At 39.0% G+C, this 19,868-nt stretch overlaps 1 protein-coding gene across 1 annotated transcript in view; it reads left to right on the top strand.

Moving 5' to 3' along the window:
- Nucleotides 1-13,102, top strand: part of LOC126292170 (dopamine D2-like receptor) — a 169,156-nt gene extending 156,054 nt beyond the window's left edge. The window contains exon 7 of the mRNA XM_049986014.1: nucleotides 12,512-13,102. Within this exon, the coding sequence (XP_049841971.1) occupies nucleotides 12,512-12,726 (215 nt within the window). The 3' untranslated portion in view covers nucleotides 12,727-13,102. The remainder of the gene's footprint in view (nucleotides 1-12,511) is intronic.
- Nucleotides 13,103-19,868: the final 6,766 nt, after the last annotated feature.

The following is a 19,868-nucleotide window of genomic DNA, read 5'->3' as shown; positions in this document are numbered from 1 at the left end:
CAATACGCCAGTCACTACTCTTGATGAACTGTGGTATCGTGTTGAAGCTGCATGGGCAGCTGTACCTTTACACGCCATCCAAGCTCTGTTTGACTCAATGCCCAGACGTATCAAGGCCGTTATTACGGCCAGAGGTGTTTGTTCTGGATACTGATTTCTCAGGATGTATGCACCCTAATTGCTTGAAAATGTAATCACATGTCAATTCTAGCATAATATATTTGTCCAATGAATACCCGTTTATCATTTGCAGTTCATCTTGGCGTAGCAATTTTAATGGCCAGTAGTGGACGTGAAATAAAGAGTAATTAGGAGAAACCAGCAGTATTTTCGTGTCAGTGCCTGTATGTCTCGCTGCCCCTTCCCCCTCCATCACCGAACAGTGAGCCTCTGCTATTGTCCTCCTGTTCACAGTACCTCTTCACTCTGTGCTGTTCACGTTTTGTTGTTACTAGTGCTTTAAAGTAGTGACTGTTATCTTGTGTTGTAAAGTTGTTTTATGGACAATGGATATGGCTACAAGAGGATGTATAAACTAGCCAGATTGCTTCTGCTAGATTTCTGGTAACTATATCGTTAAAAAGCAACAAAGAAACTTAGTTTCGTTGAAAAAGTATATTTCGCCTATTTTGGTATAAAGTTAGGCCGTCAAGATAAGACTGGCCATACTATGGACTATGAAAAAACAAAAATACTCTGTCAATTCTCCTACTTTCGGGGCTACGTTACTAAAGCGGCCATCGAAATCCGACTACAGGACGATCTAATTAATAAAGACAGAGGCCTTCAACTTAGGCTCGGAACCGTGCACTCAGCCTGGAGAGAAAGATGCGGTCCCAGAGATCGAGGACCGCCTCCGACGGCGGTAGCAGGGAGACTGCAGACCCCAGTTCAGACCCAGGCGCAGCTTCCCCCACCACCTCTAGTGGCCGCCGCGCCGGCCGCACCGAAGACACCAGGAGAGGAACGGTGGAGGGGGTAACGGCTGGTATATATAGGGCGCCGAGAGGGACGGCACAGCATTCGTCAGGAATCACCTGAAGATGGCAGCGTATATGTCCGCCGAAATATTGTGGAGAAATTCCGACGCTACCCGGTCGGATACCCGAGAACTGTTCAAATTGGAAATACGCCGGGAAAACTTCAGATTGCATAAGCCTTGGGCCCCACAGATTGTTCAGTGTATGTTGAAGAACTGAGGCAATGGTTTCTACGTAGAACTGTCCTTACGTTTTGGAATACCGATGGTTTGGAGGGAGCCCAAAAATCATGGTGATGACTGTTATTTTTGTTCTTGCAACGTACGAGGTTTCAGTTTGAAAAACAAAAAAATATATTTCTTACCCTAACATTCAATCAGCCATTTACCCTGTTTCTCATGTACTTGAAGTATCAAAACCCTCTCCTCCAGGTTGTTTGGATGATAGTGAAGAAGACAGATTGCTACGATCCTGGCACAACCGATCCCATTCCATTCTCACAATTTGAACTGAACGATTTAGTTAGAGACCTCGACATTTCTAAAGAATTGGCAAAGGTTTTAGGATCTAGACTGAAAGATAAACATATGTCGGCTCTGGGCACATCCTTTTCTTGGTACCGATCTACGGAAAAGAAGTTTTTATCATTCTTCTCTCAAGAAGGTGACCTGGTGTTTGGCAGTGATGTTTCTGGACTTGTGGCACGTTTCGAAATAGAATATGCAAGTGATGAGTCGAGACTTTTTATTGATTCTTCAAAAAGAAGCCTTAAAGCAGTACTTCTACACAATGGCAATAAGTATGCTTCTATACCAGTTGGACACTCGGTTGACTTAACAGAATGTTACGAAAACCTGGAACTGGTTTTAAGCAAACTCTGCTATTAAGACCACAAATGGACACTATGTTGTGATTTAAAAGTGATTTCAATGCTGCTTGTGGGCTCTTGCTATCTTTGGAATTGTATGGATGATATTTTTTCGAAAGTCTGATGGTACAAACCAGTCTCATAGATTCTACACACCAATTTGAGTATTTGTTTTGTTTCCACGTTCCCCCACTGAATTTACAAGTTCTGGTGGAATGAAACCTCTCCCTTCCACCTTATTTGATCTTCAGTCATTCGAAGCTCTGGCGACTTGTGTTTCTACTTCTATCACGTCATCAGATAAATCGTTCTCTTCATAGAGACCTTCAGTGTACTCTTTCTACCTATCTACTGTCTCCGTAGCATTTAGTAGTGTAATTCCCACTGCAAACTTAGTGTTACAACCCTTATCTTGAATTTCGCTGAATGGTTATAGACTTCCTTATTTTGCATAAGTTCTCCAGACGATCAATCTTTTTATTTCTTTACATTTTTTTATGTCGCTATTTCGCTTTGACCTCCTGCACGTCCTGTTTATTTCATTCCTAAATAACTTGTTTCTCTGTGTTCCAGAATTTGCCGGAACATTTTTGTACTTGCTTTTCCCATTGATCAACTAAAGTATTTATTCTGTTATGCATCGTTTCTTCACAGTTACCTTCCTTGTACCTGTGTGTTCCTTTCCACCTTCTTTGATTGACCTTTTTAGGGATGTTCATTCCCTTTCAACTGAACTGCCTACTGAGTTACTCATTGTTGCACCATCTGTAGCTTGAGAGAATTTCAAGAATATTTCTTCATTCTTGGGTACTTGCGTTTCCCACTTCTTTGCACATTGTTTCTTACTGACTAGTCTCTTAAACTTCGGCCTACTCTTCACCATTAGTTTACATCTGCTCTTGAGTTCGCTATACAATCCAATATCTGATTTCGGAATCTTTACCGATGCATCATGTAACATAACTGGAATCTTCCCGTATCTCCCTGCCTTTTCAAATATCCCTCCTTCTCTTTTTATTCCTGAAGAGAGTAAGCTCCATCACCAACAAAAATTTACTGCAGAACTGTATTATTCTTTTTCCTCTCTCATTTCTACTCCCAAGCCCATAATCACTCGTATTCCTTTCTTCTACTCCTTCCATACATCAGTATTCCAATTCGTAAACTATTAGATTTTCATCTCCCTCTACGTTCTGAATTGCCACTTTCAGTACCACCATGTACTTTTTCCTTCTCTTCGTTTTTTTTCCTTGAGACGTTCACATGTATAACTGAACTATTGTTGTTGATACTTTGCTGTCAGTTCTGACGAGAACAGCCCTATCACCGAACTGTTCATAGTAACTCACTCTTTGCCCTACGTTTCTTTTCATAACGAATCCTACTCCCATAAATGATTATCTGCTGCTGTTGGTTTTATGCTTTGTTCGTGTGATGAAAAATCCTTGTCTTCTTTCCATTTCCCTTTACTGATCCCCATTACATCTAGACTGACGTCTCTGCATTTCCTCTCTCGGATTTTCTAGTTTCCCTACTAGATCAAACTTCTGTTTTTCGACGCCCCTATTCGGCGAATGTTACCTTTTTTGGATCGTTCATAGTTTCCTCATTCTTGGTAGTCCCTACCTGGAAATTCGAATGCAAGCTAATGTGGAATCTTTTGCCAATGAAAAGATTATCATGATACTCTTTCAGATTCAGGACATGTGTCCTGTGGATACACATTATGGTTTTTTATGGTGTGGTTTTATATTGCCTTATGCATTCTCGAGCATGTTGGTGACTGCTAATTCTTCCTTTGTTTGGAGACTGTTTCCCATCCCAAGCGTAAGACAGCGCCCTGAACCTTTGCATTCTGCTCCAGCCTCTGTGACTAAATCGTGGCGGAAGTCTTAGGCCGATACTGCTGACGATTTTTATTCAAAATTTAAACAGTGGCGAGGTTCAAACCCGGGACCCAGTACTTTTAGATTACTAGTTCAACACACTCCGCCTAGAATACGGGTACCCGATGTCATCGTACCAGACTTCAAATAGCGGGTTTTGTGTTGCTAGCATATAAGAAACAGAACGCTCGGTTAATCATGCAAAACTGGCGTTACACAAGGGGCCAAGACCTGTAGATTATGATATCAAGACAATGGAGACGCTCCCAGCAGATTAGGCCTATCAAAATAATGAAGATGCCAAAGATACGTAAGACACCATCTCTGAAGAGTGTTAAAACTCGCTCATCATTCTTGTGCTTCGACTGTGGGTTATTCTTGCGTTGAAGGAAATTAACGCACGTTAAGCTGCGCAAGAAATGTGCAGACTGCAGAGCGCTATCTTTTCATCCCCCGGTTGCCATTCCTCCCCCCTCTTCCCTCCCCTACAGGTCTGGGTCAATCCGATTGGGCACAGCGTTCATGAAATTCACAATTTCCGTTCCGGCTGAAGCATTCGTTAAATGAAACTTCTTTCAAAAGATACTCAAAGTATTTGAAGATAAACATTTGTGAATATAGTAAATCGAAACGTAACTTTAGACAAAAACGTATTCAGCACTGGAACTTGCATACCGAAACGAAAGGATAAATCTATGATATTATATAATCCCTCAACGAAACTATAGCACGTGCAGAGAATTCCGTAATTCGAGGACTTTGTAAGTAATCGAATAAAAAGTTTCTGGACAAACTAGCCAAAGTTGTGAATCGAATTTTGTTAACAGCAGAGATTCCTGAAGACCTGAAGACGAATTTTGATCCATCCACTCTACAAAGGAAGTGATAAACTACTACAGATACATTTTTCACCCTCTGAGTACCTACAAAATTTTACCAGAAGCATTATTAAATGAGCCACAGTAACAACTTTCCCCCGAATTCACGAACAGCAACGTAGTTTTAGAAAAACAAATCATACTCAGAGTAATTTCTCAGCTTAAGGGCAATAGTAATGTAGCTAAAAAGAAGATCTAAAAATTTCGTAATCACTTTTGTTGACTTCAGAAAGGCGCATGAGTCAGTCGATAGGAGGTCTCCTAATATCTCAACGACCTCGACTTACATAGTAAAAGCACAAGGCTAATTAAGCAGACAACAAAAAACAATGATTTTAAAGTGAAATTTAGAGGTAAGATATCTACTAGTTTTCAGATTCAAGCTAGAATTAGATAGGGAGGCGGATTCTCCCCATTGCTTTTTATCTGCTTTGGATAAAATCATGAGGGAATGTCATTAAGAGAAAGCCAAGTCCGTTAGTGTGTCACCTAAAGTCACAAAAGAGATAACCTAAAAGTGAACTGTCTAGCAATGTCGGACGACGTAACTGTTCTTTGAAACTCAATATAAACATTCAGTAGACAGATAAAGTTACAGAAAGAATATGCTGACAAAGCAAGCTTACATATCTACTTTACGAAAGCCAAATTTATGATACATTAGGGCTACACCCAAGATAATGAAAACTAAATATGTAAAAAATTGAGACCACTAAAAATTCAAGTACCTAGGAAAACAAATTGAACAAGGCATTTCGGAGAAAGAAAGCATTAAAGCAAAAGTTAATAAGATAAAAACAGTGTGCTCCCTCAGTAAGGACGTGCTTTATATGGAAGAAATCAATGCCCTTGATGCTAAACTTAGATAATACTGCACTTTAATTCTCCCTGGTGCACTTATGTAGCAGAACGTTTACTTTTAAACAAATAGGCGGGATGGAAGCATTTGAAACCAAAGAAGAATATGCTATGATACAGTTTGGGACCAATTAAAGAGCAAACAAAATAACAGATGACATCATTGTAACTGACTTTGTAGACGTACAGAAAAAAAATTACGGGCATAGGCAGGAAAAGAGCAACAGCTTTCTATGGCGACATCCTACGTGTGAATACCATCATACTCACAAAAATATTCGCTGATTACGGTAAATGAAAAGTGAATAAAACATGATGCAAAGAATTTGGAGAAGAGACAGAAGAATTACAAACTGGTCAACAAAATAATGAGAAAGGATTTCAAGAAAGAAATTGAAAGATTGCTAAGGTTTCGATGAAAAACTCTAAAAAAATGTCTGGACTCACTTTGACAAAACAAAGAAGACATAAACACGGGGAAATGATGAAATGTGGCGGAAAAGGGAGGAGAAACATTGTCTATGCAGTCCAGAGTGATTCATACACAAAAAAAAACAAGAAGAAGAAGAGCTGAATGGGTCATCCATTGCCAAAGTTGATATAAACGAGCATCTTTCTTTAGAACTTGATATGGTGTAAGAAACCCCAAACGAACCATTGACCTTGCCGTTGGTGGGGAGGCTTGCGTGCCTCAGCGATACAGATGGCCGTACCGTAGTTGCAACCACAACGGAGGAGTATCTGTTGAGAGACCAGAAAAACATGTGGCTCCCGAAGGGGGGCAGCAGCCTTTTCAGTAGTTGCAGGAGCAACAGTCTGAACGATTGACTGATCTGGCCTTGTAACAATAACCAAATCGACCTTGCTGTGCTGGTACTGTGAACGGCTGAAAGCAAGAGGAAACTATAGCTGTAATTTTTCCCGAGGGCATGCACCCTTGCTGTATGGTTAAATGATGATGTCGTCCTCTTGGGTAAAATATTCCGGAGGTAAAATAGTTCCTCATTCGGATCTCGGGGCGGGGACTACTCAAGCGGACGTCGTTATTAAGAGAAAGGAAACTGGCGTTCTACGGGTCGGAGCGGAGAAGACGTCGTTATCAGGAGAAAGGAAACTGGCGTTCTACAGATCGGAGCGTAGAATGTCAGCTACCTTAATCGGGCAGGTAGGTTAGAAAATTTAAAAAGGGAAATCGATAGGTTATAGTTAGATGTAATGGTAATGAGTGAAGTTCGGTAGCAAGAAGAACAAGACTTCTGGGTAGGTGAATACAGGGTTATAACTAAAAAATCAAATAGGGATAATGCAGGAGTGGGTTTAATAATGAATAGGAAAATAGGAATGCCGGTAAGCTACTACAAACAGCATAGTGAACGCATGATTGTGACCAACATAGACACGAAGCCCATGCCTACTACAGTAGTACAAGTTTGTATGCCAACTATCTCTACAGATGACGAAGAAATTGTTGTAATGTATGATGAAATAAAACAAATTATACACATAGTGAAGGGAGACGAAAATTTAATAATCATGGGTGACTGGAATTCTAGAGTAGGGAAAGGGAGAGAAGGAAACATAGTAGGTGAATATGGATTGGGGCTAAGAAATGAAAGAGGAAGCCGTCTAGGAGAATTTTGCACAGATCATACCTTAATCGTAGCTAACACTTGGTTCAAGAATCATGAAAGAGGGTTGCATACACGGAAGAATCCTAGAGATACTAGAAGGTATCAGATAGATTATATAATGGTAAGACAGAGATTTAGGAACCAGGTTTTAAATTGTAAGACATTTCCAGAGTCAGTTGTGGACTCTGGCCACAATGTATTGGTTATGAACTGTAGATTAAAACTGAGGAAACTGCAAAAAGATGGAAATTTAAGGAGATGGGACCTGGATAAACTGACTAAACCAGAGGTTGTACAGAGTTCCAGGGAGAGCATAAGGGAACAATTGTCAGGAATGGGGGAAAGAAATACAGTAGAAGACGAATGGGTACCTCTGAGGGACGAAGTAGTGAAGGCAGCAGAGGATCAAATAGGTAAAAAGTCGAGGGGTAGCAGATCCCCTTGGGTCACAGAAGATATGTTGAATTCAATTGACCAAAGAAGAAGATATAAAAGTACAGTAAATGAAGCAGGCAAGAAGGAATACAAACATCTCAAAAATGAGATCGACAGGAAGCGCAAAATGGCTAAGCAGGGAGGCCTAGAGGACAAATGTAGGAATGTAGAGGTTTATCTCTCTAGGGGCTATATAGATACTGTCTACATGAAAATTAGAGACCTTTGGAGAAAAGAGTGCCACTGGCATGAATATCAAGAGCTCAGTTAGAAACCGAGTTCTAAGCAAAGAAGGGAAAGCAGAAAAGTGGAAGGAGTATATAGAGGGTCTATACAAGGGCGATGTACTTGAGGACAATATTATAGAAATGGAAGAGGATGTAGATGAAGATGAAATGGGAGATACGATACTGCGTGAAGAGGAGCACTGAAAGACCTGTGTCGAAAAAAGGCCCCTGGAGTACGCAACATTCCATTAGAACTACTGACATCGTTGGGAGAGCCAGTCCTGACGAAACTCTACCAGCTGGTGAACAAGATGTATGACACAAGCGAAATACCCTCAGACTTCAAGAAGAAAATCATAATTCCAATCCCAAAGAAAGCAGGTGTTGATAGCTGTGATGATTATCGAACTATCAGTTTAATAAGTCACAGCCGCAAAATACTGTGAAGCAATGCTGACTTTACGACTTATCTTAGAAGAAAGATTAAGAAAAGGCAAACCGACGTTTCTAGCATTTATAGACTTAGAGAAAGCGTTCGACAATGTTACCTGGAATAGTCTCTTTCAATTTCTAAAGGTGGCAGGGGTAAAATACAGGGAGTGAAAGACTATTTAAAATTTGTACAGAAACCAGATGGCAGTTATAAAGAGTCGAGGGGCATGAAACGGAAGCAGTGGTTGGGAAGGGAGTGAGACAGGGTTGTAGCCTCTCCCCGATGTTATTCAATCTGTATATTGAGCAAGCAGCAAAGGAAACAAAAGAAAAGTTCGGAGTAGGTATTAAAATCCATGGAGAAGAAATAAAAACTTTGAAGTTCGCCGATGACAGTGTAATACTGTCATAGACAGCAAAGGACTTGGAAAAGAAGTTGAGGATATAAGATGAATATCAACAAAAGCAAAACGAGGGTAATAGAATGTAGTCGAATTAATTCGGGTGATATTGAGGGAATTAGATTATGAAATGAGACACTTAAAGTAGTAAAGGAGTTTTGCTATTTGGGGAGCAAAATAACTGATGATGGTCGAAGTAGAGAGGATATAAAATGTAGACTGGCAATGGCAAGAAAAGCGTTTCTGAATAAGAGAAATTTGTTAACATCGAGTATAGACTTAAGTGTCAGGAAGTCGTTTCTCAAAGTATTTGTATGGAGTCTAACCATGTATGGAAGTGAAACGTGGACGATAAATTGTTTGGACAAGAAGAGAATAGAAGCTTTTGAAATGTGGTGTTACAGAAGAATGCTGAAGATTAGATGGGTAGATCACATAACTAATGAGGAAGCATTGAATATGATTGGGGAGAAGAGAAGTTTGTGGCACAACTTGACAAAAAGAAGGGACCGGTTGGTAGGACATATTTTGAGGCATCAAGGGATCACAAATTTAGCATTGGAGGGCAGCGTGGAGGGTAAAAATCGTAGAGGGAGACCAAGAGATGAATACACTAAGCAGATTCAGAAGGATGTAGGTTGCAGTAGGTATTGGGAGATGAAGAAGCTTGCACAGGATAGAGTAGCATGGAGAGCTGCATCAAAACAGTCTCAGGACTGAATACCACAACAACAACAATCGTGTAAGAGGCGATTAGTCTGAATTATGTTGCTGCATTTAACGATCACCAATGTTGTGAATACAGAGAATTTAGAGCATTACTGCAATTTATTGGCTTTTTAGGCGTGGAGCGATGACAATGCATGCAATGTGGTAACAACTGACTTAGTAAGAGGCTGCTTTTTGGATGTTCGTAGCGGTATCTGTCCTCTTCATCTTTGAATCACTTTCATAGGAATATTGGATATACCATGATGTTACAATTCAAGAAAATGACAGTAATATTGATCGGATGAAATTTCAATTTCCTTGAGATGTATGAGTTTCAACTTTATTTTGGATAATGACAGAAGCTGAAGAAATGAATTAAAATTCGTACTAGGTCGATGCGCTAACCATTAAACCATTGTAGGGGAGAATAAGTAGAAGGCGTGAACTGAAGATTGTGTTAGGGAAGGCAATAGACGAGGCTAATCCATGCAGCTGCATTACGGTGATGTGACTGTTAGAAATCTGGATTAAAGTCCCAGCCCTAGAAAAAAATTTAATTCACTTCTTCACCTTCCATCATTGTAAAAAGTAAGATTGTTCACATTTAAATACTTACAGAATTAGTCTGAAATGTTGCAAGCGTAACTGGGCTCCAAGTACCCAAGTAAACATGAACGAATAAACATTGTATTTTAACAAACATAAAAGTATTTACATAAAATCCAGTAATACTGTTATATTTCTGATGATAAATGAACAAAAAGTTCTAATAAATCGGATCTGAATTCTGAATAACTGGAGTTTATATCAAAATGACACATTTGGAAGTAATGTATCTGGTGCTGGCCACAAACACTGTTGATTGTTAGTAGAAAGTTATCATTTCTTCATAACAACAGCTACAACAGGATGAATTTGTGTCACAGAGAATTTGGCGAATCATATTTTCATACTGTTTGACAGACTGTTTACTGAATTACAATTGCTTGGTATCCCAGAATCTTCCACAACATTACCAAAGGAATGAAAACTTACTAAACCAATGACCTTAAAATTTATATACAGTTCGCAGACAGGACACACACACACACACACACATCTCAAAAAATACATCATTTCAGAAAAACCAAGATAGGTACAACATTGCATCAAGTAGTTCTTTGGGCCACGCGTGTGGTGTTCATCAAGAGGCAGGGCAACCTGGACATCGGAATCCAACCAGCTGCACCAAGGTAGCTACTCGGCGACAGTCAGATATAGACACCTCTCGGACAATCGAGACAATTCTGGGCATGGCGCTAGTAACTCCTAGTATTACGAGCTAGAAAAATTTGGGAAATTTGTGGGAAGTTCCTACAGGTCCGAACTGTTAACTTCATCGGTCCCAAGGGTGACACACTACTTAATCTAACTTAAGCTAGCTGATACATACACACACACACACACACACACACACACACACACACACACACCTACCTGAAGAAGGACTCGAACCTCCTACTGTTTTTGTTGAAAACCACATATGAGGGGAAAGAATTTATACTGAAGAAAGAATTTGTGTAATGGTTTAAGTGCACTGCTATCAAAAGTAAACTTACTCCGAGCAAGGAAACAAAACTGTTCTTTCACATACCACGGCACTGTATTGTCTTCATTGCAATCGGTTTTAACAGAAAACCTGTAAATTGTTTTAAAAATATGTAGGCAATGTTTATCTGAATATTTGTTAGAGTATCATCCACAAATTAGCGACTTTCGGTCTACAACTTTTTAACATTTTTCTAACAAAACTTTCTCTCTCTCTCTCTCTCTCTCTCTCTCTCTCTCTATATATATATATATATATATATATATATATATATATATATATATATTGTCTGTCCAAATGTACATATTAAAACATGTATAAAACATGTAGCCTATGTTCATCCAAACTTTTACTAGAGCAATGTGAAAAACTTGAAGTAAATCAGTTGCTAAATTTTCGAGATATTTCCCAAGAGCGATCCCCGTTTGTATACTTCATATTTACTTGTTAAGAAAATGCACTGGAAGTTCTTTGTATATGAATCATTCCTCACCTACCTTCCCATGCATCAATTACTTAACGTGTGAGATTGTTAATTGGTAGTAACATGCTTCTCACACTCGGAAACAGCACCAAAGTCAGTCTGAGTAATCCTTAGAGAATACTGTAAAAATGTGAAGTAAATCAGTCAAGTACATTTTGAGATGTTTGGTAACAATGCCAAACACTGTCTTTATATATAAGGACCAAATTGCTTTTTAACATTGTTACGAATGATCTTGAAACTTTCTTGAGTGATATATGGATCATCATTACCTATGGAGATAATCAACAGCGTCTTTCATATAATTATCCTGATAGTGGACATGAAGTGTTGTTAATCAGTACTATATGGAGAATTGGAAAATGCCATGATGATGAAGGCTATCAGTATTATTATGCAGATATTTAATATGATGGTGGAGATAATCAGTGTGATGATCTAGGTAGTCAATATGACATTTAACATCATCAGAATTATTCATTAAGATAGATAAGAAAATTATGACAGTAGAAATCATTGTGAATGTGGAGATTATTCTGCCTATCTGTGCTAATCCATTGTGGACATTGTAAAATGGTTGGTCAAATATTTAACAATGAAATTCGCTATACAGCTGTAGAATTGACTTGTTACTTTATTTTGTTTCCACTCTCATTTTCAGCAATTCATTATGCTACGTTCAGGCCCAATACGCGCCCCTGAAAAATTATCGGTATTGACACTCTGGAGCCATATGTTTCCAGATGTCATGAATTCGTAGCTCAAGTAGCTTCGAAGACTTGATTGCAACTGAGGTCACCTGCAGTCATGCCTTCGAAGGAAGCACTTGAGCTACGAATTTACATCATCCAGAACAAATGGCCCCAGAATGCCAATACCGATCATTTTTCAGAGGCGTACATTGGGCCTGAAGATGTCGTAATTAGCTGCCGAAACTAGTAGCAAAAGTGAAATAACATTTCAAATGCATGGCTTTTTGGCGAATTTTATTGTTAAATGTTACAAATTCTGGCTACAGTGATGGTGATAATAATAATACAGATTTTATTGGCTAGTGAACTGCAGTTGTTCTTGCTTATGATGATGGGAAAGAGTCGGTGGCACGGTGTTCCACTGTTTGCTGGTTTCGCAGGCGTCTTCCTGGTGTGCTGGGTGCCATTCTTCACCTGCAACATCATGGACGCGCTGTGCACCAAGCTGTCGGGCGACTGCTCTCCCGGCGTCACTGCCTTCATCCTCACCACGTGGCTGGGCTACATGAACAGTTTCGTCAACCCCGTCATCTACACAATCTTCAACCCGGAGTTCCGGAAGGCCTTCAAGAAGATCATGGCCATCGACACGTAGCGCAGCTGGTCCACGTTCGCGTCGGTGTCGCCCGCCGACGTCGAACTGTGAAAAACCGTGTGGCGTCGGACGAGACCTCTGCCTCACACTCTGGTCATGTTAGCATATGTGTGACTCTCACAGACAGTGGTGGGTGTGCCGGATATAGCCTACTGCTAGAATTAGACGCCTGTTTTAGACTACTAAGGTTTATGTTTGTAATTGTGAATGTTGTGAACTAGATCACTGTACAGTTCTGCTGTTATTGTTGCTATAGCCTCCAAAACGAGACAACTGCTTGCAGCAGTGCTACGAAGAAACACTTACCGATACATCCAACGTAACTGAGAGCCAATACAGATGTGCAGCACACATATGCGCACACACACACACTCTCTCTCTCTCTCTCACACACACACACACACAAACACACACACACACACACACACACACACACACACACACACACACACACACCGTTTATTCATAGTGGGCTACAACTTCTCCTACTAATTAGGACCATAATTGAGATTTCCCAACAAGAATTGATCGTCCACAGTTATTTCCAGCATTATGTGGTGTGGCGATTTCGACCATGTAACGTAGTTGATCCTTTCAGGCTGACATTATTCAAGCAGTGTATACTAGGATTTTCAGATTTTTTTGGAATACAATTCGACGCCTTCACTTCCACGTTGTTTCCTTTTTTGACTAATTTTATTGGTTTTGCACAGTCTGCCACAGGAAACGGTACTGTTTTTGTGGCTACAGTTCTTTAACACTGACCTCTTTTTCTTGTGCTTTTTATCACCCTGTATTTGACATCAGAATAGTTCAGTTTAGATTAATCTCAGCAGCCACTTATTTGATTACCACTGGCCATTAAAAAACACGCTGGAAGTCCTTTGCATATCAATCACCCCTCACTTAGCTTCTCATACTTCAATTAGTTAACGAGTAGTATTGTTGATTGCTCCAGAAGCAGCCTCCTCACAATGGGAAAGAGCATTACGGTATAAATAAATGAATTTATAGTTTCCCAACTGCGACAAACAATTTATCGTGAGGATGACATTCGATGTGTGGTTATCACCTAAAAATTTTAACGATCTTCCGCTTTATCCATAATCAGAAGTGTGTTTCGACTTTCTATTCAGATACTCCACTAATGCCTCCACTTCTCTCTCTCATTCCTTTGCGTTACTATTCAACACCTATTGTTTAGGTGTGTGAATACTATGGATCAATAGTACTATGCTTCAATGTGACTTCTCAAGCTTAAGTTCCACTGCTTTAAATATGATACATTCCTTGAATGTTTCTCTTAAAGTCTTCACATCTGTAATTATTACTGCTCTGCAGGCACCACAATTTATTGGTACTGACTTTTCCATACATTGTCCAAAAACATATCTGAGCAAACAACTTGAATTGTTTGCATTTTTTCTCAAAATAATATACTCTAGTATACTCACATATCCTAGCTTCAATATTATAATACCCTCAATCGATTTCTTGTCTTGTGATGTTAATGAACTACATGAATGGTTTCTGAAACAACGAAGAATGAATTTCATCTGAACATATAATTGTTTTACTGTGTTCAACGTCCAGGTCCTGATACTTGATGACTGGCGGCTTACTCTATTTTACAATACTTTTTCCTTTCACGTTACTGGTTACCCCCTTACTTTGCTCCATATTTTCATAATAGGTGGGGAACCCGTAGGCCTTAGCATGCTGTAGAGCCAAGGAGAATCAAAAAATAAAGTGTATTTATAAATCAGTTATGCAAAATTAACCTCTAATTGTGAAAAAGACAAATAACTTAAAGAAATATTGAATACAGCACTGAATGTACTATATGTCCAAGCTTTTTTTCTCGGCTAGCAGTGTTAGTAACGTTCGTGCTAGGTGGCTAGGTGGCATGTTCAAATAAGTTATTTCAACAGTCATCTTGGAAAAAATCCAAAAATGTATGCCAATTTTGTTTACCGCAGGTATGGAAGGTGGCTTCGTCACACAACACAATTTTATTAAGAAAATCAACTCCAGTCTGCATTTTGCTAAACATGTCTATACAAAACACAGCTCGCTTTTCTTTGTCACTTTCTCTTAAAGTTTGTAACAGTTGCAGTTTGTTGAATTAGAACGACAGGAGTCTTCCTAATACCACCCAGACTGAAACATGACGCATGTTCAGTAGTACGCAGGCACGACTCGTTGATTTACCCAGACTGCGAATGTAAGGCTGCCAAACTTGTTCAATTGCTGCATGAGAGACTGCTGTCCACAGCCAGTTTCAGTGAACAAATGTAGCAGTTAATATCAGCTTGTTTTTGAGCTGGTTGCTTCTGATATTTATTCCTGAACTCTCTCTGAAATGTAGCAGCACTTTTGGATTCTTGAAACCCTAAACAACACTGCACATGCGCTGCACCCTTATGCGACTCATTATGACTGTTAGAATAGCTCAATCACGTGTGCCATCTAGCGGAAACGTCAGGAACTAAAAGTGGTTGGCCGGAATAAAACTTGAACCTAAACTTCATTCAGTACGCTATCAAATATTTGTTCAAGTTATTTACCTTCTTCACAATTAAAGGTTACTTTCCTGTAAGTACTTTATGAACATACTGTATTTTGTATTTGACACAGTTTGCCTACATTGAATAACAATAAGGACAAAAGCTACTTTTTTAGGTATTTTAACAAATTTCCTAATATCTGTGCAGCACGTACCTCTGCAAATTATAAAATTATTTTCATCTGCTGCTAGCAAGATTCTAATATTACACAAAAGCAGTTGGCCATAGCATGAAATGAATATTTATAATACGTCAATGACAAAGTCCCATGGCCCATACATTTGATAAATCTCCACCATTCTATACTAATATTCTATATAAACCATTCAAATTAATAGTCTTTTCTAATAAGAGGGAGTGGGGAAATTTCACCATTTTACAGTATACTAGTATGTGTATTTGAATTAATTAAAACAGATATATAAATCAAAACAGTTGGAGACAACGTGTTTTGATGTGCCTACTGTAAGCACAACACACAAATTTTACATTCTACATTAATTATCTAAAAGTTATACAGAAATAAATCTTTAGTCATGGGAGAGGGAAAAGTGAAACAGCACCTTATATATGTAAAAAGAATTAAAAACGCCAAACAAGAACAAAAAACTGCAACCTTGACTTCTATGTCCTTGGTGAAGGGGCAGAAGGTACATATCAAACTGCACTCTGTTCAAATCAAAGGGGCTTCATAGCAAAGCAATAAAACTGAACGGCAGAACGAGCGGTATGTTTTGATTTTAATTATGCTTTTTTAGTTCTTTGATTGTTCGGAGAAAACCGGTACTATTACTAATTGAAACAGTAATGTTTTTACTGCTCTAGTGTAGTGTGAAGAAAGACTAACTAACTGCAAATTTCTTAGATTAAAACGTATTACTGGAAACATTCTGTAAGAATAAAAGAATGACCTAATATATACATGTAATTTACCATTCGCCATACACAGACAACTAATAATGTAGGTGTTTGACTTTTAATTATGAGCTTTTGAACGATACAATTGTCGTCCAGAGTTTAGTGAAATGTGCTGTTGAACAACAATGAAAACGTGTGAAACTGGTGGTTCCTTTAGTTTAGTTTCGTTAATAAGTGTAAATATTTATGAAACGGTATCACCAAATGGTGAACCAGTTCCATCGGCCCTAAATTATATGCAAAGTATTTACTGCACTAAATATGTAAATAATTCTCAGTTGTACGGATTCTGGTTACCTTTATGAAAATTTTTATGCTGCGCTTAGAAATTGCTGTGCTTTCGCTAATCAGCCCTGTATTTATAGAAATATAATTAAAGAATCATTGAATAAATATAAGTGTTTGCTGCAATACTAAGTCGTTCAAAACATTGTGACACGGAAATCTGACAACCCTGAAGCATGCCATTCGAATTAGTAGTGTACTAATATTACTGGTGTTGCCATGATACAGCTGATAGCAAAGAACACCAAAAAACACGTAGTGGAATATGTAGCACCATCTATAACGAGTTTTAAGTCAAATAAGTCCATGAAAATGTCTACATCATTCCATCATCCTCCTATATGTTCCTACACTTTTGTATCTTTTTTTAAGAGGTCTACGTTTCAAAGAATTGTAGTTCTTTCATTTAACCTGTTAGATGATGTTTGTGATGGATTCTGTGTGACACTAAGAGCGATTCCTGACCAACTGTTTACACAAATATATTTTGATGTGCAGAATGCATTAGTTTTTAACAAACTAAAATACCAGCAATAAGTAATGATATAATATTCATTTAAAATCTAATATTAATATAAATTAATTTTAAGTTTAAAATAACTCTTATTCGTTTATTCCTGTTTTATATTTTGAATGTTAATTACAGAACTGGAAAAGCCTAATTTAAGATCTTTCACAAGCAGAAACCAATGTGCTACATTTTTCTTTGAAATCACATTTCCCCTCAATACACTGTGCGCTATACCCTCATACTACTCTTTGTTCAAGTAAACATTTTTGTAAGTTTAACAGGAATAAAAACCCACTTAGTTGTAAGTCTCATAACTTGTAGTTCTGCAGGGCAGAATTACTGCAATAACGCCTTCTGGAGAACGGTACTCCATAGTTGTAATATTTCATTCTTGTAAAGAACTCAGAGTAGTGGAATATTGACAAAGGCACTCCTAGGTGACTACACAGTACAGATGGTCCTGGGTGCCCTGCCTAAATCTGAGCCCCAAAAGTCCACTATTCTGACGTTCTGGTGCTGAAAATCTTGAAATAAATGTCCACATTCGACTTACATATGTAAATAAGATGCCTAGAATTTCCATAAATGTACGTACACAGCAACAGTAGACGCTACTTCCAGTGAACTGCATTACTTTCTTCAACTGGTTTATTGTTTACAGCTAAAAGGAAACACTGAATAATGTCTCGTCAAACGAGATTTCTTTAAATAAATAAATTAAAGACTGTCTGATTGTTTTTGCATTTTATCCTGAAACATCAGTTTTCTAACCTTACAGATCATCTGCATTACGTGAACAATGTATCAGAGGCGAAGCACTGCGGTACTGCAAGGAACTTCAAACTATAACAGAGAAGTGAAAACGTGTACTAACAAAAACTGGAGTCAGTGGAAATTAAATTTCTCAAAGAAATCCTCTTGTATGTCTGACTTTTTTTATCTGGTATTTTCATTAGTGAGAAGGAGGGAATCATTTCTTACCAGTACTACAGCAATTCATACCTGTCTAGATCAAGGTTTCATACCGAGAATTCAGTCAGCACAGATTTTATGACTATAAATATCTCTATGTTACACAAATCATTATATACCTCAATGGTTCCTTTCGCAACTATCATTTATAAATACTCGTATATTATTATTTTATTTCAGATCACAAACCAAAACTAATACAGATTCACTATAAAGTATTTCTTACTGTTTGTATAACATTTCCTTGAAATAGTAGACATTCATCCACTTTTCAGGTAACTAACAAATGTGTTGTAGATAATAATGACATCAGGGGAACGGTCTTCAGTCTAAAAGCATAAAGAAACTTCTTACAACGTAAGTATATACTGTTCTACTGCAGAATCGTGATCACACACATGCACATGAGAAAATAAGCTTTCTCCTTTGCAGTTAATGTAAATTATGAAAATATTTGGTCTGATGTTTGTGTAGCTTACGCAAAGATAGTAACCTGTAATACATAATTAACATCCGGCTGTGTAGTCAAATTATAGGGTGCACCCATCTGCAGGTGGTCGCTCATGTCGGCACCAATGGATCGGAGGAAATCCTCTCTGGCTTCCGGCGGCTATCTGATTTGGTGAAGACTGCCAGTCTCGCTAGCGGGATGAAAGCAGAGCTCACCATCTGCAGCATCGTCGACAGGACTGACTGCGGACCTTTGGTACAGAGCCGAGTGGAGAGTCTGAATCAGAGGCTGAGACGGTTCTGCGACCGTGTGGGCTGCAGATTCCTCGACTTGCGCCATAGGGTGGTGGGGTTTCGGGTTCCGCTGGATAGGTCAGGAGTCCACTACACGCAGCAAGCGGCTACACGGCTAGCAGGGGCTGTATGGCGTGGACTGGGCGGTTTCTTAGGTTAGATGGCCTCGGGCAAGTACAGAAAGGGCAACAGCTTCAAAGGGTGTGGGGCAAAGTCAGGACATGCGGGGACCAAGCAGCAATCGGTATTGTAATTGTAAACTGTCGAAGCTGCGTTGGTAAAGTACCGGAACTTCCAGCGCTGATAGAAACCACCGAAGCTGAAATCGTTGTAGATACAGAAAGCGGGCTGAAGCCAGAGATAAATTCTGCCGAAATTTTTACAAAGGCACAGACGGTGTTTAGAAAGGATAGATTGCATGCAACCGGTGGTGGCGTGTTTGTCGCTGTTAGTAGTAGATTATCCTGTAGTGAAGTAGAAGTGGATAGTTCCTGCGAAATATTATGGGTGGAGGCTACACTCAACAACCGAGCTAGGTTAATAATTGGCTCCTTTTACCGACCTCCCGACTCAGCAGCATTAGTGGCAGAACAGCTGCGAGAAAATTTGGAATACATTTCACATAAATTTTCTCAGCATATTATAGTCTTAGGTGGAGATTTCAATTTACCTGATATAGACTGGGACACTCAGATGTTTAGGACGGGTGGTAGGGACAGAGCATCGAGTGACATTATACTGAGTGCACTATCCCAAAATTACCTCGAGCAATTAAACAGAGAACCGACTCGTGGAGATAACATATTGGACCTACTCCCAACAAACAGATCCGAACTTTTGGATTCTGTAAGTGCAGAACAGGGAATCAGTGATCATAAGGCCGTTGCAGCATCCCTGAATATGGAAGTTAATAGGAATATAAAAAAAGGAAGGAAGATTTATCTGTTTAGCAAGAGTAATAGAAGGCCGATTTCAGACTACCTAACAGATCAAAACGAAAATTTCTGTTCCGACAATGACAATGTTGAGTGTTTATGGAAAAAGCTTAAGGCAATTGTAAAATGTGTTTTAGACAGCTACGTACCAAGTAAAACTGTGAGGGACGGGAATAACCCACCGTCGTTCAACAACAAAGTTAGGAAACT

The sequence above is a fragment of the Schistocerca gregaria genome, chromosome 9 (genome assembly GCF_023897955.1).
Source record: "Schistocerca gregaria isolate iqSchGreg1 chromosome 9, iqSchGreg1.2, whole genome shotgun sequence".
Classification (NCBI taxonomy): domain Eukaryota; kingdom Metazoa; phylum Arthropoda; class Insecta; order Orthoptera; family Acrididae; genus Schistocerca; species Schistocerca gregaria.
The sequence above is the reverse complement of the archived record's forward strand: the minus strand, read 5'-3'. Positions and strand labels throughout refer to the sequence as shown.